This window comes from Bos javanicus, chromosome 18, assembly GCF_032452875.1.
Source record: "Bos javanicus breed banteng chromosome 18, ARS-OSU_banteng_1.0, whole genome shotgun sequence".
NCBI lineage: Eukaryota > Metazoa > Chordata > Mammalia > Artiodactyla > Bovidae > Bos > Bos javanicus.
This window is the reverse complement of record NC_083885.1, coordinates 22,368,881-22,387,897: the sequence shown is the minus strand read 5'-3', so window position 1 is coordinate 22,387,897 and position 19,017 is coordinate 22,368,881. Positions and strand designations below refer to the sequence as shown.

The 19,017-nt window shown below is 40.4% G+C and overlaps 1 protein-coding gene across 6 annotated transcripts in view; it reads right to left on the bottom strand.

The window, feature by feature from the left end:
• The window catches only part of FTO (FTO alpha-ketoglutarate dependent dioxygenase), a 423,456-nt gene that overhangs the window by 276,032 nt on the left and 128,407 nt on the right, over positions 1-19,017 (bottom strand). For all 6 annotated transcript variants that reach the window (XM_061387217.1, XM_061387219.1, XM_061387216.1 and 3 more), the window contains one exon: positions 2,163-2,306. In XM_061387217.1, the coding sequence (XP_061243201.1) occupies positions 2,163-2,306 (144 nt within the window). The remainder of the gene's footprint in view (positions 1-2,162; positions 2,307-19,017) is intronic.

Sequence of the window (19,017 nt, the reverse complement as noted above, 5' to 3'; positions counted from 1 at the left end):
AAAAGCATTCCCACCTCGACATCTTCAATGAATTGGGATCAAATCTAAATGGTCCCTTTGAGAGCAAGAAAAGCACCGAATAAGAAACACGCGACCACATACCGCCCTCTGTTCTGCCTCACACGAACTGAGTGACCTTGGGCAAATTACTTAAAAACAGATTGATACCCTGCACCATCTCCCTAGCAAGGCTGTTTGGAGATTGATTGAGATGGCTTATGCAAAACTGATCTGTAAACTGGAAAGCAACATGCAAATAGAAGGCAAGAGATTTGGAGCTTACTTAGAGGATGAGATGGTTAGACAGCATCACCAACTCAACGGACATGAATTTGAGCAAACTCCGGGTGACAGTGGAGGAGAGGAGCCTGGCAGGCTACAGTCCCTGGGGTCACAGAGTTGGACACGACCTAATGACTGAACAACAACAGAAGAATAGTGTGCGACAAATGCAGGACTCCTCCACGAAAAGAATTTAAGAATTTACTACTGAATCGCACTGGGAAAAAGTAATTCCCTGCATCATGATCTTCCAATCTTCCCGCTGCCACAAAGGAGAAAGCCCAAAATTGGTACCATGATTGGGTTAACACCTCTCCCTAATAGCCACTGAAGACAGAACAGGCCTGAGTCTCAGAGTCTTCAGGAAACAAAAGCACCAGATACTAAGATGACTTTACTTTCACTCTGTACGATTCTTCTAACTATGTTAAGTGATACCGGTTTTCCATTTCAGATATAAAATCACCTAAAATAAACTCATTTCTGTTCAAGAAAAAAAAAACAGTTTATCTAGAGAGAAATATTACATAAGTAATAATGTGGTGCTGGAGAAGACTCTTGAGAGTCCCATGGACTGCAAGGAGATCAAATCAGTCAATCCTAAAGGAAATCAACCCTGACTGATGCTAAAGCTGAAGCTTTAATACTTTGGCCCCCTGATGGGAACAGCCAACTCACTGGAAAAGACACTGATGCAGGGAAAGACTGAAGGCAAAAGGAGAAGGGGATGACAGAGGATGAGATGGTTAGATAGCATCACCGACTCAATGGACATGAATCTGAGCAAACTCCGGAAAACAGTGAAGGACAGGGAAGCCTGGCATGCTGCAGTCCGTGGGGTCTCAAAGAGTCAGACTAGACTTACTGACTAAACAACAACAACAATAATAGTATGGGTAGCACAGGAATATGGCAAGAAACTTGAAGCTAGTGTGTGAATGAATGAAATTTGGAAAACATTTAGTGAGGTCATGACTGAATGGCTACCCCAAACTCATAATTCCTAGAAAGCAAGGACCAAGTGTTATCCATTTCCAGTATCTCCTACAGAAACTTATGAAGCACATAGAGGACCCTCTACAGACACTCTATTATTGGGAGATAATTCTTATTATAAACACTGGGTTTGAGCCTTGATGTTCCTGGCTCTAAAACCAAACACATGAGTAGATTCCCCTAGGCAGGTAAGAGTGAGATTAACCCCAAAATAATTAGGAGTGAGAGCCAAGGACAAAATAAACCCTAAGAGGCTCTGTAAGGAAAAAAAGGATAATGTTTGCATGCTGTGCATCAGAAAGCAAACAGAAAGTCTAAAAATAAACAAAACAAAAAAAAACTTAGAGTAAGAAACAAAAAATGAAGCTCTCCAAACTCCCCAAACTTCGTAGCTTCAGCAAGGCTGACCAGGGCTGAAATATTGTTTCCCAGAGAACTAAGTGAGGGAAATGAGCGGAACTTGGGAGGGAGTAGGGGGCAGGGAGTAGAGGAAGAGGCTGTGTTGTCAGGCCAGCTGTTCCTGAGAGGAAACTAAATTCAAAACTAGAAAAAACTTTCACTAAAAACCTACAGAGACAGGGACATATTTTTTTAAACTTCACATTAATAAGGTGATTGAGATGATTTAGTAGCTCTGATGAAAAAAATCTTGAAAACTGGTTAGTACTTTGGGGAATGCCATCAACACTTAGAATGAAAAGAAAAGCAACTTTTAAAATTAGCAGTATCTTAAAAAGAAAAAAAAAATCAAGTTACATGTAGAAGCTTCATTATCATATGAAAAACTTACAAAGTTTACTTCAAAAGACATATGCAAAATATGTACCCAATAATCTAAAACTTAAGACACTAGAGCATCAGTATAGCTTTGATCCTCGCATTACCAAGCATAAAATAGCAGTCTCCTTGGTGAAGGGGTATCGCCAAACCAGGTGTCTCTATGTCCCATGAGATCTTAAAACCAACATGCCAAATATCAGGATCTCTGCCTTCAAGCTGAGGGTCGTCCTCACTTTCCTCTTCAGGGCCTGTCAAAAGAAAAGAGAGTTGTCAGGAATGTTTCATCTAAAGTTCTGAATTTCATAGTTACCTTAAGAATAACTGAAGTTTTAATAAAATATGGATAAGTGAACTATATATTCTATTTGCATCATTTAAAAGAAAAACACATTCTTTAAAATATTTTAACACGTCATTAATTTTTTTTTTTATAAAAAAATCTGAAAGTGGTAAGGAAATAACCGCAGGTATCAAAGAAAATTAAAGATGATTATTTTGTTCAGTTTCATGTAACTAAATCAGAAAATCTGCATAGGTTTTTAGGAAAATATGAATGGCCAAAATTGACCCCCGAAGAGGTAGAATGACTTAAAAAGCCACAGAAGGTATAGAAGAAGTCAAGGAACACAGGACTAGAGAGTTGCAAAGGAAAATTCTATCAAACAGTTAAGAAGAGTGCAATTTCAATAAATTGTAAATTGTTCAAGAACACAAAAAAGTGTCCAGATTCTTTTCATAAAGACAAGAATATGTATCAAATCCAATACACACACACACACACACACACACCAGTCTCACATCCAAAACCAATGCATAATTTCTAAATATATTAATAGTATAGACGGTCCCCAACTTAACTATGGCTCAACTTAATGATTTTTCAACTCTACAATGGTGTGAAACAATATGCATTGAGTTGCAACCATACTTTGATGCTGAATTTTGGTCCCATCAGGGGCTAGCAGTATGCAGAAAAGTACTGTTGTGATGCTAGGCAGCAGCCACTCCAAGTGAGCCTCATGATCAGGAGGGTGGAGAATCAATACACTGGTAACTACTCACTATGCATACAAATCATCCTAATTTCCACTTTCAGTACAATATCCAATAAATTACATGGGATACTCAGCACTTTATTACAATACACTTTGTGTTAGGTGACTCTACTCAACTGCAGACTAATGTAAGTGTCCCAAGCAGGTTTAAGGCAGGATAGGGTAAACAATGATGTTTGGCTGGTTATGTGTATTAAATGCAGTTTTGACTTATGCTATTTTCAACTTAAAATGGGTTTATTGTGAGATAATCCCACTGAAAGTTGAGGAAGATCTATATAAGGAAAAAGAATCAAAATCCAGCAGCATTTTACAAGAATAACATGACGAAGTAGAACTTACTTCAGGAGTAGAAGGATAATTCAATATGCAAAAGTCTATTGCTGGGAGAAATATTAACAACCTCAGATATGCAGATGATACCATGCCAATGACAGAAAGTGAAGAGGAACTAAAGAGCCTCTTGAGGGTGAAAGAGGAGAATGAAAAAGTTGGCTTAAAACTCAACGTTCAAAAAACTAAGGTCAAGCATCTGGTCCCATTCCTTCACGGCAAACAGAAGGTAAAAAGTAGAAGCAGTGACAGGTTTTATTTTCTTGGGCTCCAAAATCACGGCGGACATGACTGCAACCACAAAATTAAAGATGCTTCCTCCTTGGAATGAAAACTATGACAAACACAGACAACATTTTAAAAATCAGAGACATCACTTTGCTGAAAAAGGTCCATCTAGTCAAAGTTACGGTTTTTCCAACAATCATGTACAGATATGCGAGTTGGACGCTGGAGAAGGCTGAACACTGAAGAATTGATGCTTTTGAACAGTGGTGCTGGAGAAGGCTCTTGAGAGTCCCTTGGACAGCAGGGAGATCAAACCAGTTAATCCTAAAGGAAATCAACTCTGAATATTCATTGGAAGGATTGATGCTAAAGTTGAAATCCAATGCTTTGGCCACCTGATGGGAAGAGCCAACACACTGGGAAAGACCCTAAAGCTGGGAAAGATTGAAGGCAAAAGGAAAAGAGGGTGGCAGAGGATGAGATGGTTAGACAGCATCACTGATTCAGTGGACATGAGTTTGAGCAAATTCTAGAAGATACTGAAGGACAGGGAAGCCTGGCGTGCTGCAGTCCACAGGGTCGCAAAGAGTTGAACACGACTTAGTGACTGAACAACAACAATACTTAAAATTCATCATATTCATAGATGAAAACAAACAAAAAATACATGAGTCACCAGATACACAAAAATAATTGATAACATACATCCTTTCATGATAAAAACCTCAATAAGAGCAATAGATGACTAGTTCCTTTACATGATACAATATAGATTTATCTCAAAGCCAACATATTTTAATAGGAAAACATCAGAAAGTTAATAGAAAAAGTTAAGACAGTATCCTTTATCACCATAATGACTCACTCAAACAAATGCAAAGACATATTATGTTCTTGAGAAATAAGGTGAAACATTACGGAAATGCCAGTTCTCCCTAAGTCATCCATAAATTTGACATAAACACAATAAAAATACCAACAGGATTGATTTTTTAGTTCACTGGGTTTGGTCCTAGACAAGCTGACTCTATAATTAACACAGAAATATAAACAAGCAAGCTTGGCCAGGGACTTTTTTTTAACCATATAAAGAACTTATACACATCAGAAAGATAAATATCAATAATCAAAGAGAAAAATGGGCAAAAGTTATAAAGACAGAAGACATAAAATGGAGTTTGTAAACATATAAAAAGACGTTCAAACACACAAAACAAAGCCATAATAGATATTTTTCACCTATTAGATCAGAAAAAAATAAGCACTTTAATAAAATATAATGTTAGTAAGAGTGGAGCAAAATGGCACATTCATATTCTCTATGGAAGATTATCTGCAATACCTATCAAAATTACAAATGTAACTCGTTTTTATTATTAAAAATTTTTTTTTATTTTTAAAAACCTTTGAATTTGTAGGAATTCCACAATACCACTTTTAGAAATGTATACTAAAATTCCTACTTGCAGAGGTTGCAAATTGAAGGAGGCTATTTACTAGAGCACTGTTTATAAAAGCAAAAGATCAGAATAACTTCAACATCCATCAATAAATTTCTGGTTTAATAAAATATGAAATGTTCAGGCAATAAAAACACTATATAGCCACTAAAAATAATATGGGCATGCAATGATAGAAAACTATCTCCTATATTTTTAAGAGAAAGAAAGGAATAGGCTATAATTTGTATTAAAAAAAAACACATACACATATATGTGTGTATATGTGCATATATTAATAATATTTCTGGAAGAAAACTCAAGACTGATTTTTTCTGGAAAGAGAATTACATGGCTGGAATAAACAGCAGAGACAAGTAAAGGAAGTAGAAGGCACACCTATGATTCACCTCCATTAACTGTCCCACACCTACATAAAAACATGTAAAAGTTCATCTAAGAAATATTTATTGAGCAGTTACAATAAACGACGTGCTGACCTGGGCACGTGGGGTTTATCAGTAAATGAAACAAAGACCTATGCCCAGTGGAGCTTTACTTCCAGCGGAGTTGTGAATGTTCATCACTGATTACTAGAAATGGAACATTTTAAACTCCACTAGACTTTAATCCACTAGACTTCCCTGGTGGCTCAGAGGGTAAAGCATCTGCCTACAATGTGGGAGACCCGGGTTCAATCTCTGGGTTGGGAAGATCTCCTGGAGAAGGAAATAGCAACCCACTCCAGTATTCTTGCCTGGAAAATCCCATAGACGGAGGAGCCTAGTAGGCTACAGTCCATGGGGTCGCAAAGAGTCGGACACGACTGAGCAACTACACTTCACTAGACTTTAAACCACTAGACTCTGGTCTTCAAATGCAGGGTCCATTTTTCTGTTTCATCCACATTTAGAACTCCACATTGGAAGAATTGATGCCGAAGCTGAATACTCTGGCCACCTGATGCGAAGAGCCTGGAAAAGATCCTGATGCTAGGAAAGACTGAAGGCAAAAGGAGAGGGGTGACAGAGGATGAGATGGCTAGATAGCATCACCGACTCAATGGCCATGACTTTGAGCTAACTCCAGTAGATACTGAAGGACAGGGAAGCCTGCGTGCTACAGTCCATGGGGTTGCAAAGAATTGGATATGACTTAGCAGCTGAACAACAAGTGGCATATAAATGCCATCCAATGAACATTTGTTCTAAATTGCCTACTTAAACATAGTATGCTCTCTCAGTTCACACCATTCATGGTCTTTACTGTGCAAGATGACAGGAAAAGAAAATGTTAATTATGGCAGGGGGTGGGCGAATAACAAATGCAAATAAGTCAAATAATGTAATAATAAAGTATGACACTGCTGAATTAGCACAGTTCTCAACATTCAAGAAATCTAAAGGACAGGTTCAATGCAGGCTAGAACAAGTAGAACAAAATTCTTAGAGATGATCAAACTTGAAAGACAAGCATGGTTTAGACTCACAGAGGGCAGAATACAAAAGATGTAAATTTTATGCAATCAAAATGAACAATAAAACACCTTTTATTTAGGCAGCATCACATCCAGCATGTCACATACACAATCCGAAAGTTACCTGCATCCCAGATGGCATATATTCAAATACAGAGTCCTTAAATTCTGAACATCTTACACTCTATCTAGTATCTGTAAACCAGCATCAGGGACAGAAAGAGAAAGAAAAAAAGGACCTGCCCTTTATAACTATTCATTCCCATTACTTCACACAGGTATGGTGAAAAAAGACACATCAGAAAAACAAGTTCAGGTGTCGTCAAAGAAGGAATGCTACTAAAGTTTTTAAGGACACATCCAACTGTGGATAGTCTTCAATTCCCTAAGTTTGAATCTAAAATCTGATACTGCCATAGGAACAGGATTTTACCTTCTGTCCTATCTGTTGTTATTTATGATATATATTTTCTCAAATACTCTGTGGTTAAGAGCAATTTCTGGCTAGATTCTTTAAAATCACAGAGTTTAAAAGTCCAATGCCATTTTCTGGGTTAATCCAAAATACATTTTAAAAAGAATCCTCTGGAACAGGGTTGACAAATACCTTACATATCAGAAGAAAGTGAAAGTCATTCAGTCGTGTCCAACTCTGCAACTCCATGAACTGAATAGTCCATGGAATTCTCCAGGCTAGAATACTGGAGTGGGTAGCTGTTCCTTTCTCCAGAGGATCTTCCCAACCCAGGGATCAAACCCACATCTCCTGCATGGCAGGCTGATTCTTTACCGTCTGAGCCACCAGGGAAGCCCAAGAATACTGGAGTGGATAGCCTATTCCTTCCCCAGCCTATCCCTTCCCTATCTTCCCACCCAGGAATCAAACAGGGGTCTCCTGAATTGCAGGTAGATTCTTTACCAGCTGAGCTACAAAGGACACAGTGAATTTACCAGCTGTAGCTTTTTTGAGGTCTGGTGGTGAATCACTCTAAGCTCAGCAGGATAGAGTGGTATGATCGATTATTGATGTCTGTCACAGCACTAGAATGGGTAGTTAGCAGCACCTGAACTAGATATGTGCTGCCCATGTCTAATGATATTCACCAACAAGTGTCTAATGATATTCACCAACAAGTGTCTAATAACATTCACCAACAAGTTCTTGTTGGTGGTGGTGTTCAGTTGCCAAGTCTTGACCAACTTTTTGCAACTTTATGGGCTGCAGCATACCAGGCTTCCCTGTCCTTTGCTATCTCCCGGAGTTTGCTCAAATACATGTCCATTGAGTCAGTGATGCTATCTAAGCATCTCGTCCTCTGCCACTCTCTTCTCCTTTTGCCTTCAGTCTTTTCCAGCATCAGGGTCTTTTCCAATGAGTTGACTCTTCTCCTCAGGTGGTCAAAGTATGACAGGAAGTTCTTCATTATACATAATTATACCTGAAAAGACCAGCACTTCTAAATTAGATCCTATGGACCAGAAAAGAGTTCTCAAAGGTATATAGCCTGACCTGTACAACATTTTCTGATTGAATCTAAATTAGCTGCCTACTGATAAAAGTGCTTTGCCTAAAAATACCAATTTCCAGCTATTCTTTAAAAAAAACAATAACTTGTCTAGGTTCACACTGCTAGTAAGCACAATTCAATTTAGGTCTGTCTGACTCTGAAGCTTATTCTTTTTTTTTTTTTTAACATAGATTTATTCATTTATGTGACTGTGCCCAGTCTTAGTTGCAGGGATCGAACCTGGGCCCCATGCATTGGGAGCTCAGAGTCTTAGCCACTGGACCACCAGGAAGTTGCTCCAGCTACTCTTGAATTACAAACTCAGGTCTCACTGAGCCGGTCACAAGTGGCCATAAGTAAGAAGTAGCTGCATCTTTCAGACAAGGCACAAGTGGCAGTTCTGTCAGCCACGTGACTCCATTAGATACCTGCCTGGCCCCCGACAGGCATTCAAGTCCGTGAACCCCACTCTAGCCCATAGGCAAATCGGTCCCATCACCTGCTTCTGTGAAGTTTAACAAGAATAGTCAGGCCCGTTCACTGACATCCTATCCACAGCTGCTTTCACACACAACAACATGGTTGAGTAGCTAAGACACAGACCAGAGGCCTCTGGAGTTGAAAATCTTTATTATCTGGTCCTTTATACAGAAAGTGTTTGCCGACTCCTGCTCTATAGGCTTGGTATCTGTGATGTGATAGAGATGTGCACAGCACACATTAGTGAGGAAGCTGAGGCTGAATACAATAATCACGATGTAGGACTTCCCTAGCAGCCCAACAGTTAGGATCCGTGCTTCCACTACAGACGGTGTGGGTTCAATCCCTGGTCAGGGAGCTAAGACCCCACATGCCACGCAGTGTGGCCAAAATGTTAAAAAAAAAATGTAGAAAAAAGATGATGTAATGTGGCTAATACCAACTAATTCACGTGACCAATACCAACATACAACATAATAAAGCAATAATACTCAATTATTTGATAAGCAGATTGATTTAACAAAAGACTATTAATAAGAAAAATCAGTATTTATTATCTTTTATACTATAAGTCTTCAGGCTGCTTTATTCTAGAGGGTCCCAATGATAATAGCTGTAGCTTGTAGCCCAAGAAAAAGAATTGTTGTTTAGTTTCTAAGTCATGTCTAACTCTTTTGCAATCCCATGGACTGTAGCCTGCCAGGATCCTCTGTCCATGGGATTTCCCAGAGAAGAATACTGGAGTGGGTTGCCATTTCCTTCTCCGAGGGATCTTCAAGATCCAGGGATTGAAACCACATCTCCTGCTTAGCAGGTGGATATTTTTACCAGTGAGCCACCTGGGAAGCCCAAGGAAAAGAATAGAGACATTTTAAGAAGGTTTTTTTGTACATCCATCTCTGGTCAAATCAACAACTTGAAAAAGAAATGAGTTTTAAACTACAAAGACAACCATTTTAAGGAGGTTTTTGATGCCACCGAGTATGGATGTTTACAGGCTAACAGGCTGGTTGACTACTTTCCCCTCTAACTTTCATCCTCACACTCTTCTCAATATGGCATCAATAAAGTCCTGAACGACAAAGAGAGACAGTAATTGCAATCAGTGTTGCCTGATGTCTCCCATAAATCCAGCACCTTTGAAATGTGCTCATTAAAATAATGTTTTGTTGAAGGTTTGTTTCCTCCGTGGGCTGGGAAGGGAGGAGGGAAGATGTATGTCTGATAAATTTTTTATTGCATAAATACAGTGTTGCTCACTTTCTCAATAAAATCAACTTGTAATTATTTATAGCAACTGCAACTGATTACTGTTTCCCTATGTTATTTTGGAAACAAGCAGAGGCAGTTGGCTCCTACTTGCCTTTGAACTTCAGCAACACTGAAAGGGTTTTATGTGTCTCGGTGTGTTCAGTGCATTCCCAGCTCCCACTAACCAAACGACTAAAGAAGTGAAAGATGTGACAAAACGCAAAAGAATGTGAAATTTAACCGTCAAGTTTAAAATGTCCTAAACTCCAACCCCCAGGTTAACCAATTAATTTTCAGCTGCAATCAAGTATTACTTTTCCATGTGTACCTGTAAGATTTTTCTGTCACATCTTTAAAAGGCTTTAAGAAATAAAGGAGAAAAAAATAGCTAACTAGTTTTTTGAGAAAAAATTAATTCCATTTAATAAAAGATAAATGTCATCAAATATTTTGTGTGCATTCCCGGAGCTGTGTGCAAACCACTGTTACACAGACAACAAATACAGAAGCCTGAGCATGAAAGAAAAGACGACAGTTCTAATCAAGTAAAATATATCACATGAAATTTTCTACCATATTTAAAGCATAATACCATTAATATTCTATGGCAATAATTTTGCTGATGTGCAATATATATGTGTGTGTGTGTAAATATATATATATACATATATTTCTCATCACCACACATTAAAAAAACAGCTCTATTTCCTATTTCTTATTGCCTTAGCTGGGGCTTCTCCTGTCTGCCGACATAGGAGACGTGGGTACACTCCCTGGGTCGAGAAGATTCCCTGGAGAAGGAAATGGCAACCTACTCCAGTATTCTTGCTTGGAGAATCCCATGGACAGAGGAGCCTGGCAGGCCAGAGTCCATGCAGTCACAAAGAGTCAGACACAATCGAGCATGCACGCACGCACACTTGTGTTGCCTTAGCCAAGTGCTAACGTTTCTAAGACTCTGGCCCAGACAACAATTTCCTCTGCTTCCTTACCCCATACCTAGAGGGGCTTACACAGCAGGTCCCATCCTGTTCATGTCACAAATCTTGAGGCAGGAGAAACCCAGAAGTTGCAGAGGCTCAGCTGGTAGACAAAGGCTAAGGATGTTTTCTGTCCAGCACTGATCTATGACATTCCAGTGTCTGGGACCAGGAATCATTTTTCAAAATGGAGAAACACAAAAGGTGAAAGGGGAAAGGTATAAGGCTGGGAGACACACTCTAGAAGGGATATGGCAGGTGGATGTTTACAAACATAATGATTCTTAGTGGTAAGAGTGTTACGGACTTCCCAGGTGGCTTAGTGGTAAAGAATTCGCCTGCCAAGCAGGAGACACAGGTTTGATCCTGGGGTCAGGAAGATCCCCTGGAGAAGGGAATGGCTACCACTCCAGTATTCTTGCCTGGAGAATTCCATGGACAGAGGAGTCTGGGGGTCTACAGTCCATGGGGTTGCCAAGAGTCAGACGTGACTTAGCAACTGAACAACAAAAACACCAAAGGACTGTTACTTGAATGACATGGATTTGCAAGTGAAAAGGCTGAAGAGGTGGGGAAAGGCCCAAAGAGGCATGGCGGTTTCGTGAACCACATAAGCATGCTAGGCTTATGCTGAGGGCAGTGGCAGACACTGATGGTGACTTTTCCGTAGGTCAGATCTGTTTCCTAGAATGATCCCTCTGGAAGGTAGATGTTTCTAAGTGCTGACTTTGGATAATCTTTCTGGACAGGTTTCCAAAATAATGGCAAATGGCATAAGCCAGAGAACACTTGGGAAATATTCCTGAAGAAATTAAAAGATGTCTGCTCCTTGAAAGAAAAGCTATGACAAACCTAGACAGTGTATTAAAAAGCAGAGACATCACTTTGCCGACAAAGATCCATATAGCCAAAGCTATGGTTTTTCCAGTAGTCATGTATGGATGCGAGAGTTGGACCATAAAGAAGGCTGACTGCTGAAGAATTGATGTTTATGAACTGTGGTATTGGAGAAGACTCTTGAGAACCCCTTGGACTGCAAGATCAAAAAAGTCAATCCTAAAGGAAAACAACCCTGAATATTCACTGGAAGGACTGATGCTAAAGCTGAAGCTCCTTTTGGTATTCTTTGGCCACTTGATGTGAAGACCCAACTCATTGGAAAAGACCCTGATGCTGCAAATGATTGAGGGCAGGAGGAGAAGGGGATGACGAAGGATAAGATGGTTGGATGGCATCACTGATTCAATGGATATGAGTTTAAGCAAACTCTGGGAGAAAATGAAGGACAGGGGAGCCTGGCATGCTGCAGTCCCTGGGGTGGCAAAGAGTTGGACACGACTTAGCAACTAAACAACAATAACAACCTGAAGGTCTCTGCTCCTTGTAAAGAAGGACTGGCCAAGAAGATTTCCTGGAAGAGCTCTACCAGTTAAAAATGCATTCCTTGATTGGCTGTGAGGAACAATCAGTCAAGCCAGCTGCTAACCCACAGCACACTCCTTAGCCACTGAGCAAGGTATGGTCTGAAGAAATACAGAATTCAGAATTTTGAAGGAAAAAAAAAACCCTTATCAATCTCAGCTCAAAATCCATGACAAGAAGCTGTTCTAACATGTCTCAAAAGCAGCAATTCAGGGACAAATGTAGTCCCCTGACACAGATAAATTATGAAATTAATTATAAGTTTTCTAGGATTTCATGAGAAATATTGAGAACTCTTTACCGAAAAAATCTGAAGCCTTTCAACAGGATGTCTGGCTCTGTCAGCTTCCAGATTAAGCATTTGGGAAAAAAAAATTTTAAGATATAAATATTCACATCATAGGAGAACCTCATTATATCATGTTTCATGGACATGGTGGAATAAAGTGAAAGTGAGAAGAGGAGAGAAAAATTGCTCTGGGGGTTCTTGGCTAAAGCTCTAAGACCATGACATTATTTAAAATAAAATATGAAATGAGAGGCTTCCCTGGTGGCTCAGTGGTAATGAACCCATATGCCAATGCAGGAGACGCGGGTTTGATCCCTGCGTCAGGAAGATTCCCTGGAGGAAGAAGTAGCAACCCACTTCAGTATTCTTGCCTGGAAAAATTCCATGGACAGAGAAGCCTGGCAGGCTACAGTCCATGGGGTCACAAAGAGTGGGACATAACTGAGTGACTGTACACACACACACACACAGACACACACATAAAATGAGGAGAGGAAGCCGAAATGCTTCTCAAATAAACTTCCTTGAACCAGAGCTTCAAACAACAAAGGCTGCAATTCTGTGGGCAACCTCAGCAAAGTACAGAGTCATGGAGCCTTAGAGAAAACCTGGATGTTGAAAACAATATTGTTGTTGTTGTTTAGTCACTAAGTCACATCTGACTCTTTTATGACCCCATGCACTGTAGCCCGCCAGGCCCCTCTGTCCATGGGATTTCCCAGGCAAGAATACTGGAGTGGGTTGCCATATCCTTCTCCAGGGGATTTTCCCTACACAGGGATCAAACCCATGTCTCCTGCATTGGCAGGTGGGTTCTTCACTACTGAACCACCAGGGAAGACTGTAAACAGCATAGAAGACCACAATCAACCTGGATTAATAAAAAAAGAATAATTATTTGTTCACCTATCTTCAGGCAAAGCTTTCTATTTAACTAATTTGTTTTGCTTTGTTTCATTTTTAACCATTTTTGGCTGCGCTGGGTCTTCATTGCAGCATCCAGGCTTCTCTAGTTGTAGTGCACAGGCTAAATTGTCCTGCAGCACGTGGGATCTTAGTTCCCTGACCAGGGACAGAAGGCACATCCCCTGCATTGGAAGGTGGATTCTTAACCACTGGACCACCAGGGAAGTCTCTAGGGCAAAGCTTTACCCATGTCCAAGGCACAGTTTCTCTCCTTCTCAAATCGCCTCCGTAAGAAAGAAAGTAGCCACAAAAGCTGGAGGCAGGCACTTGGGGGCCACAAGAAGTTTACCTCCCTCAAGAGAATAAAGCTACAGCTCAAAAAGAGCCAAAATATGAAGGGGGAGAAGTCTGAAGCTGGCCACACCATTACTGTTGAAACAAGGTGCCTGAAGCCAGCGAGACTGGTCTTAGTATTAAATAAAACAATTTCATATTGTCTTAAATGAACCTGTTTAGGCCAAGCATCTGCTATGTGCAATCTAAAGAATCTTAGTATTAAACAGACGTTGCAGCTGCAGAAATCAGTTATTGGACAATGGCCACAATGTAGTTAAATAGCATGAACTACTCAAGGACAAAAGATACCTACTGATTTGGGGCAAAAAAATACTGATTTGCATTATATGCACATACAAAGAAGGATCAAGACACAAACCATTCCTTCAAAGAGCTTACAATTCTAATTCAAATATGTATAAAACTAATATATGGCCTTAGAAGTTAACATAGTGGTAACCAGTTGAAAGATAAAGGTAAGATAACTTCTGAGAGTGGGTTACACTCTCAGTTTAAAAAATACAAAAAGACTAAAAACAAATAGATTAGAAAGATTAAAATACAAAAAAGATTAAAAAACAAGAGAATAAGTAACAAAATTACAGGAAACAGTCTGAGTATCAAAAAATATGGATTCTAGAGAGAAAAGAAAGCTGGAGAGGAAGAAATAATTAACAAAGTGATTCAAGAAAATATCCCACATTGAAGGACATGAGTTTCCTTCCAGATTGAAAGGACCCATCAAATGCCAGTATAATGGATGAAAAAAATATCACTGTGAATGTATAAAATATTAGGGGAAAACCCAATCAAAAAATCATTATCAAATAAGGGATAAAGAAAAAAAAAAATCAGAGCTCACAACATGAACACTGGAAGATAAAAAGACACTGGTACATATGACGTCCCCAAAATTCTGAAGGAAAATTATTTTCCGTCAAGACTTCCTTACGTAAAGTATCTACACAAGTCAATGCAGAATAAAGATAAATTGAGACATTCAAGGTCTCCAAAATGTGCTTTCTAAATGCCCTTTCTTAAGATATCATTAGAGGATACTAATCTCTAATGCTTCACTAAAATAAAGAAAAAAATTAGGAAAAGCATGGGACTCAGGAATCTGAAACTCCAAAAAAGTAGAGTCGATTATGTTGATAAGAACTCCCCAGATGGGACATCTGGGCTAGTCTGTGCCAATGAACCACCTCAAACTTCACATCCTACTTAATAAATTGCAGACTTTAAATATGTGCAGTTATTGTATGTAAATGATGCTCCAATAAAGCTATGGAGAGAGGGGGGAAAGTCCACCCATTCTTATGGTCCTAGCCTTTTATCTTTTTAAAAGACACTTATTTATTTATTTGGCTGTATGATGCTGTGAAAGTGCTACACTCAATATGCCAGCAAATTTGGAAAACTCAGCAGTGGCCACAGGACTGGAAAAGGTCAGTTTTCATTCCACTCCCTAAGAAAGGCAATGCCAAAGAATGCTCAAACTACCGCACAATTGCACTCATCTCACGTGCTAGTAAAGTAATGCTTAAAATTCTCCAAGCCAGGCTTCAGCAATACGTGAACCGTGAACTTCCAGATGTTCAGGCTGGTTTTAGAAAAGACAGAGGAACCAGAGATCAAATTGCCAACATCCGCTGGATCATCAAAAAAGCAAGAGAGTTCCAGAAAAACATCGATTTCTGCTTTATTGACTAGGCCAAAGCCTTCGACTGTGTGGATCACAATAAACTGTGGAAAATTCTGAAAGAGATGGGAATACCAGACCACCTGACCTGCCTCTTGAGAAACCTATATGCAGGTCGGGAAGCAACAGTTAGAACTGGACATGGAACAACAGACTGGTTCCAAATAGGAAAAGAAGTACGTCAAGGCTGTATATCCCTGCTTATTTAACTTATATGCAGAGTACATCATGAGAAACCCTGGGCTGGAGGAAGCACAAGCTGGAATCAAGATTTCGGGGAGAAATATCAATAACCCCAGATATGCAGATGATACCACCCTGATGGCAGAAAGTGAAGAGGAACTAAAAAGCCTCTTGATGAAAGTGAAAGAGGAGAGTGAAAAAGTTGACTTAAAGCTCAACATTCAGAAAACTAAGATCATGGCATCCAGTCCCATCACTTCATGGGAAATAGATGGGGAAACAGTGGAAACAGCGTCAGACTTTATTTTGGGGGGCTCTAAAATCACTGCAGACGGTGACTGCAGTCATGAAATTGAAAGACACTTACTCCTTGGAAGGCAAGTTATGACCAACCTAGATAGCATATTGAAAAGCAGAGACATTACTTTGCCAACAAAGGTCTGTCTAGTCAAGGCTATGGTTTTTCCTGTGGTCATGTATGGATGTGAGAGTTGGACTGTGAAGAAAGCTGAGCGCCGAAGAATTGATGCTTTTGAACTGTGGTGTTGGAGAAGACTCTTGAGAGTCCCTTGGACTGTAAGAAGATCCAACCAGTCCATCCTAAAAGAGATCAGTCCTGGGTGTTCATCGGAAGGACTGATGCTGAAGCTGAAACTCCAATTCTTTGGCCACCTCATGGGAAGAGTTGACTCATTGGCAAAGACCATGATGCTGGGAGGGATTGGGGGCAGGAGGAGAAGGGGCCAACAGAGGATGAGATGGCTGGATGGTATCACCGACTCGATGGATATGAGTTTGGGTAAACGTCAGGAGTTGGTGATGGACAGGGAGGCCTGGTGTGCTGCGATTCATGGGGTTGCAAAGAGTTGGACACGACTGAGCAACTGAACTGAACTGAACCAGGTCTTAATTGCTTCCCAGATGGCTCCAATGGTAGAGAATTCACCTGCCAATGCAGGAAATGTAAGAGACAACCCAGGGTTCCATCCTTGGGTCGGAAACATCCCCTGGAGGCAACCCACTCCAGTATTCTTTCCTGGAGAATCCCATGGACAGAGGATCCTGGAGGGCTGAGGTCCATGGGGTTGCAAAGAGTCGGACATGACTGAAACAAATTAGCACTGTCTTAATTGCAGTACTTGGGATCTCCCATCTTTGTTGCAGTATGTAGGATCTTTAGTTGCGGCATGTGGGATTTAGTTCCCTGGCCAGGGGTCAAATCTACCACCCCTGCATTGAGAGCATTGAGTCTTAGCCACTGGACCACCAGGGAAATCCCTAGCCTCTCTGGACAATTGGGAGATGCTGCTGCTGGGCTTCTTCTCTGACAGGCACTGCCATCTTTTCTGGTGAAAAGATATGGGACTCGATAGAACTATGTCTCATCACCTCTGCCTCTTCTAACCTGATCCACCGTCTCTAGTCTGGACTACCCAATGGCCTGTTGCAGCTCCCCTGCTTCCAGTCCTGCCTCCCCTCTACCCCTGCTGCAATGGCTCCCCATCCCGCTCCAAGGACAAGCCCAGGATTGTTATTATTAATACAATAGCCTCTCCTTATCTGCTGTTTCGCTTTCTGTGGTTTCAGTTACCCACAGTCAACAGCAATCTTGAAAATATTAAATGGAAAGTTACAGGGATAAACAGTTCCTAAGTTTTTAAGTTGCATGCCGTTCTGAGCAGCATGATGATATCCTGCTCTGTCCTGCCTGGAAAGTAACTCACCCCTTTGTCCAGTGGTGGGTAGTAGCCCTCTGGTTATCAGGTCAATTGTCATGGTATTGCAGTGCCTGCATTCCAGTAAGCTTGCATTACTGGATCCAGCACTTGCATTCCCTTACTATACTTAGCAATGATCCCAAAGCATAAGAACAGTGATGCTGGCAATCCCAATAGGCCACAGAGAAGTTGTAAAGTGCTTCCTTTAAGTGAAAAGGTGAATGTTCTCAACTTAGTATGGAAAGAAAAAGAGCTGTATGCCAATGTTTCTAACATCTATGGTAAGAACAAATCTTCTACCTGTGAAGTCATGAAGAAGGAAAAAGAAATTTAAGCTAGTTTTGCTGTTGCACCTCAAACTCCAAAAGTTACGGTGACAGTGAGTGATAAGTGGTTAGTTAAGATAGGCAAGGTACGAAATCTGTACAATATGATACTTTAAGAGAGAAACCAGAACTCTTATTATGGTATAATTGTTATATTTTATTATTAGTTATAGTTGTTAATCTCTTACTGTGCCTAATTTATCAACTCAGCTTCATCATAGGTATGGATGTATAGGAGAAAACAGTCTACATAGGGTTCAGTACTGTCCATGGTTTCAGGAAACCAGAGGGTCTTGGGAGGCATCCCCTGTAGATAGGGGGGCCTCCTGTTCCCAGGTGGTGTTAGTGGTAAAGAACAGCCTGCCAGTTCAGGAGATGTAAGAGACCCAGGTTTTATCCCTAGGTTGGGAAGATCCCCTGGAGGAGGGCATGGCCACTCACTCCAGTATTCTTGCCTGGAGAATCCCATGGACAGAGGAGTCTGGAGGGCTACAGTCCATGGACTCACGAAGAGTTGGATGCAATGGAGCAACTTAGCACATACTGTAGCAGTGTTAGAAGGTCCTATCTTCTGCCACCTAGTCTTCTGACCCCTAGTCTTCCAGTCTGTCTTCACCTCTATTACTTCACCTCTTCTCTGCCTCTCTTCCATCCATACTTGTTGCTTCTGAAACATCCCAAAGTCATGTCCCATCTCTGAGTCTTCACAATTCATTCATATGCTCCTCCCAATCTTTGCTCCAAGGTTACCCAACTGAAGGAAGGCTAACTTTCCTATTTAAAACTGTAAGCCTGTGCCTTACCGTTGCAATATATATAAGCTTATTTGTTTCTTTCCTGTCTCTCCTTGCTAAAACATAGCTCCACGAGGGCAACAATTTTTGTTCACTGTCATATTCTCAGTATCTAGAAGAGTGCTTGGCAAACAGTAGATGCGTACTGTTAATTGAATAAATAATTGCATGGGGGTTAAAAAAATGTGACTTATAAGATCAAACAAGTTTTACTGAGCAGTGGAAGTGACTTCAGAAACAACGAACACAGATATGGCATGACACGCTGAAATAAACAAGATCAAATGAGCTTTGAGACCTTAGACAGGGATGCTGTGAGGCTAAGGGGAAAAAAAATTTTTTTTTTAAGTTATGAGTGCTCTAAAACTTCTAGCTGTAATTATAACCTAGCTTTTCCTGGTCTCAAAGACAGCTAAGAAGTATAAAGCTACTCACTTTGAAATAAAGACTTAAGAATTATGGAAACAAATGTCCACGCTTCAGTGGATTCAGCTTTCCCAGGGTCAGAGACATGGGATCGAACCCATGTTTC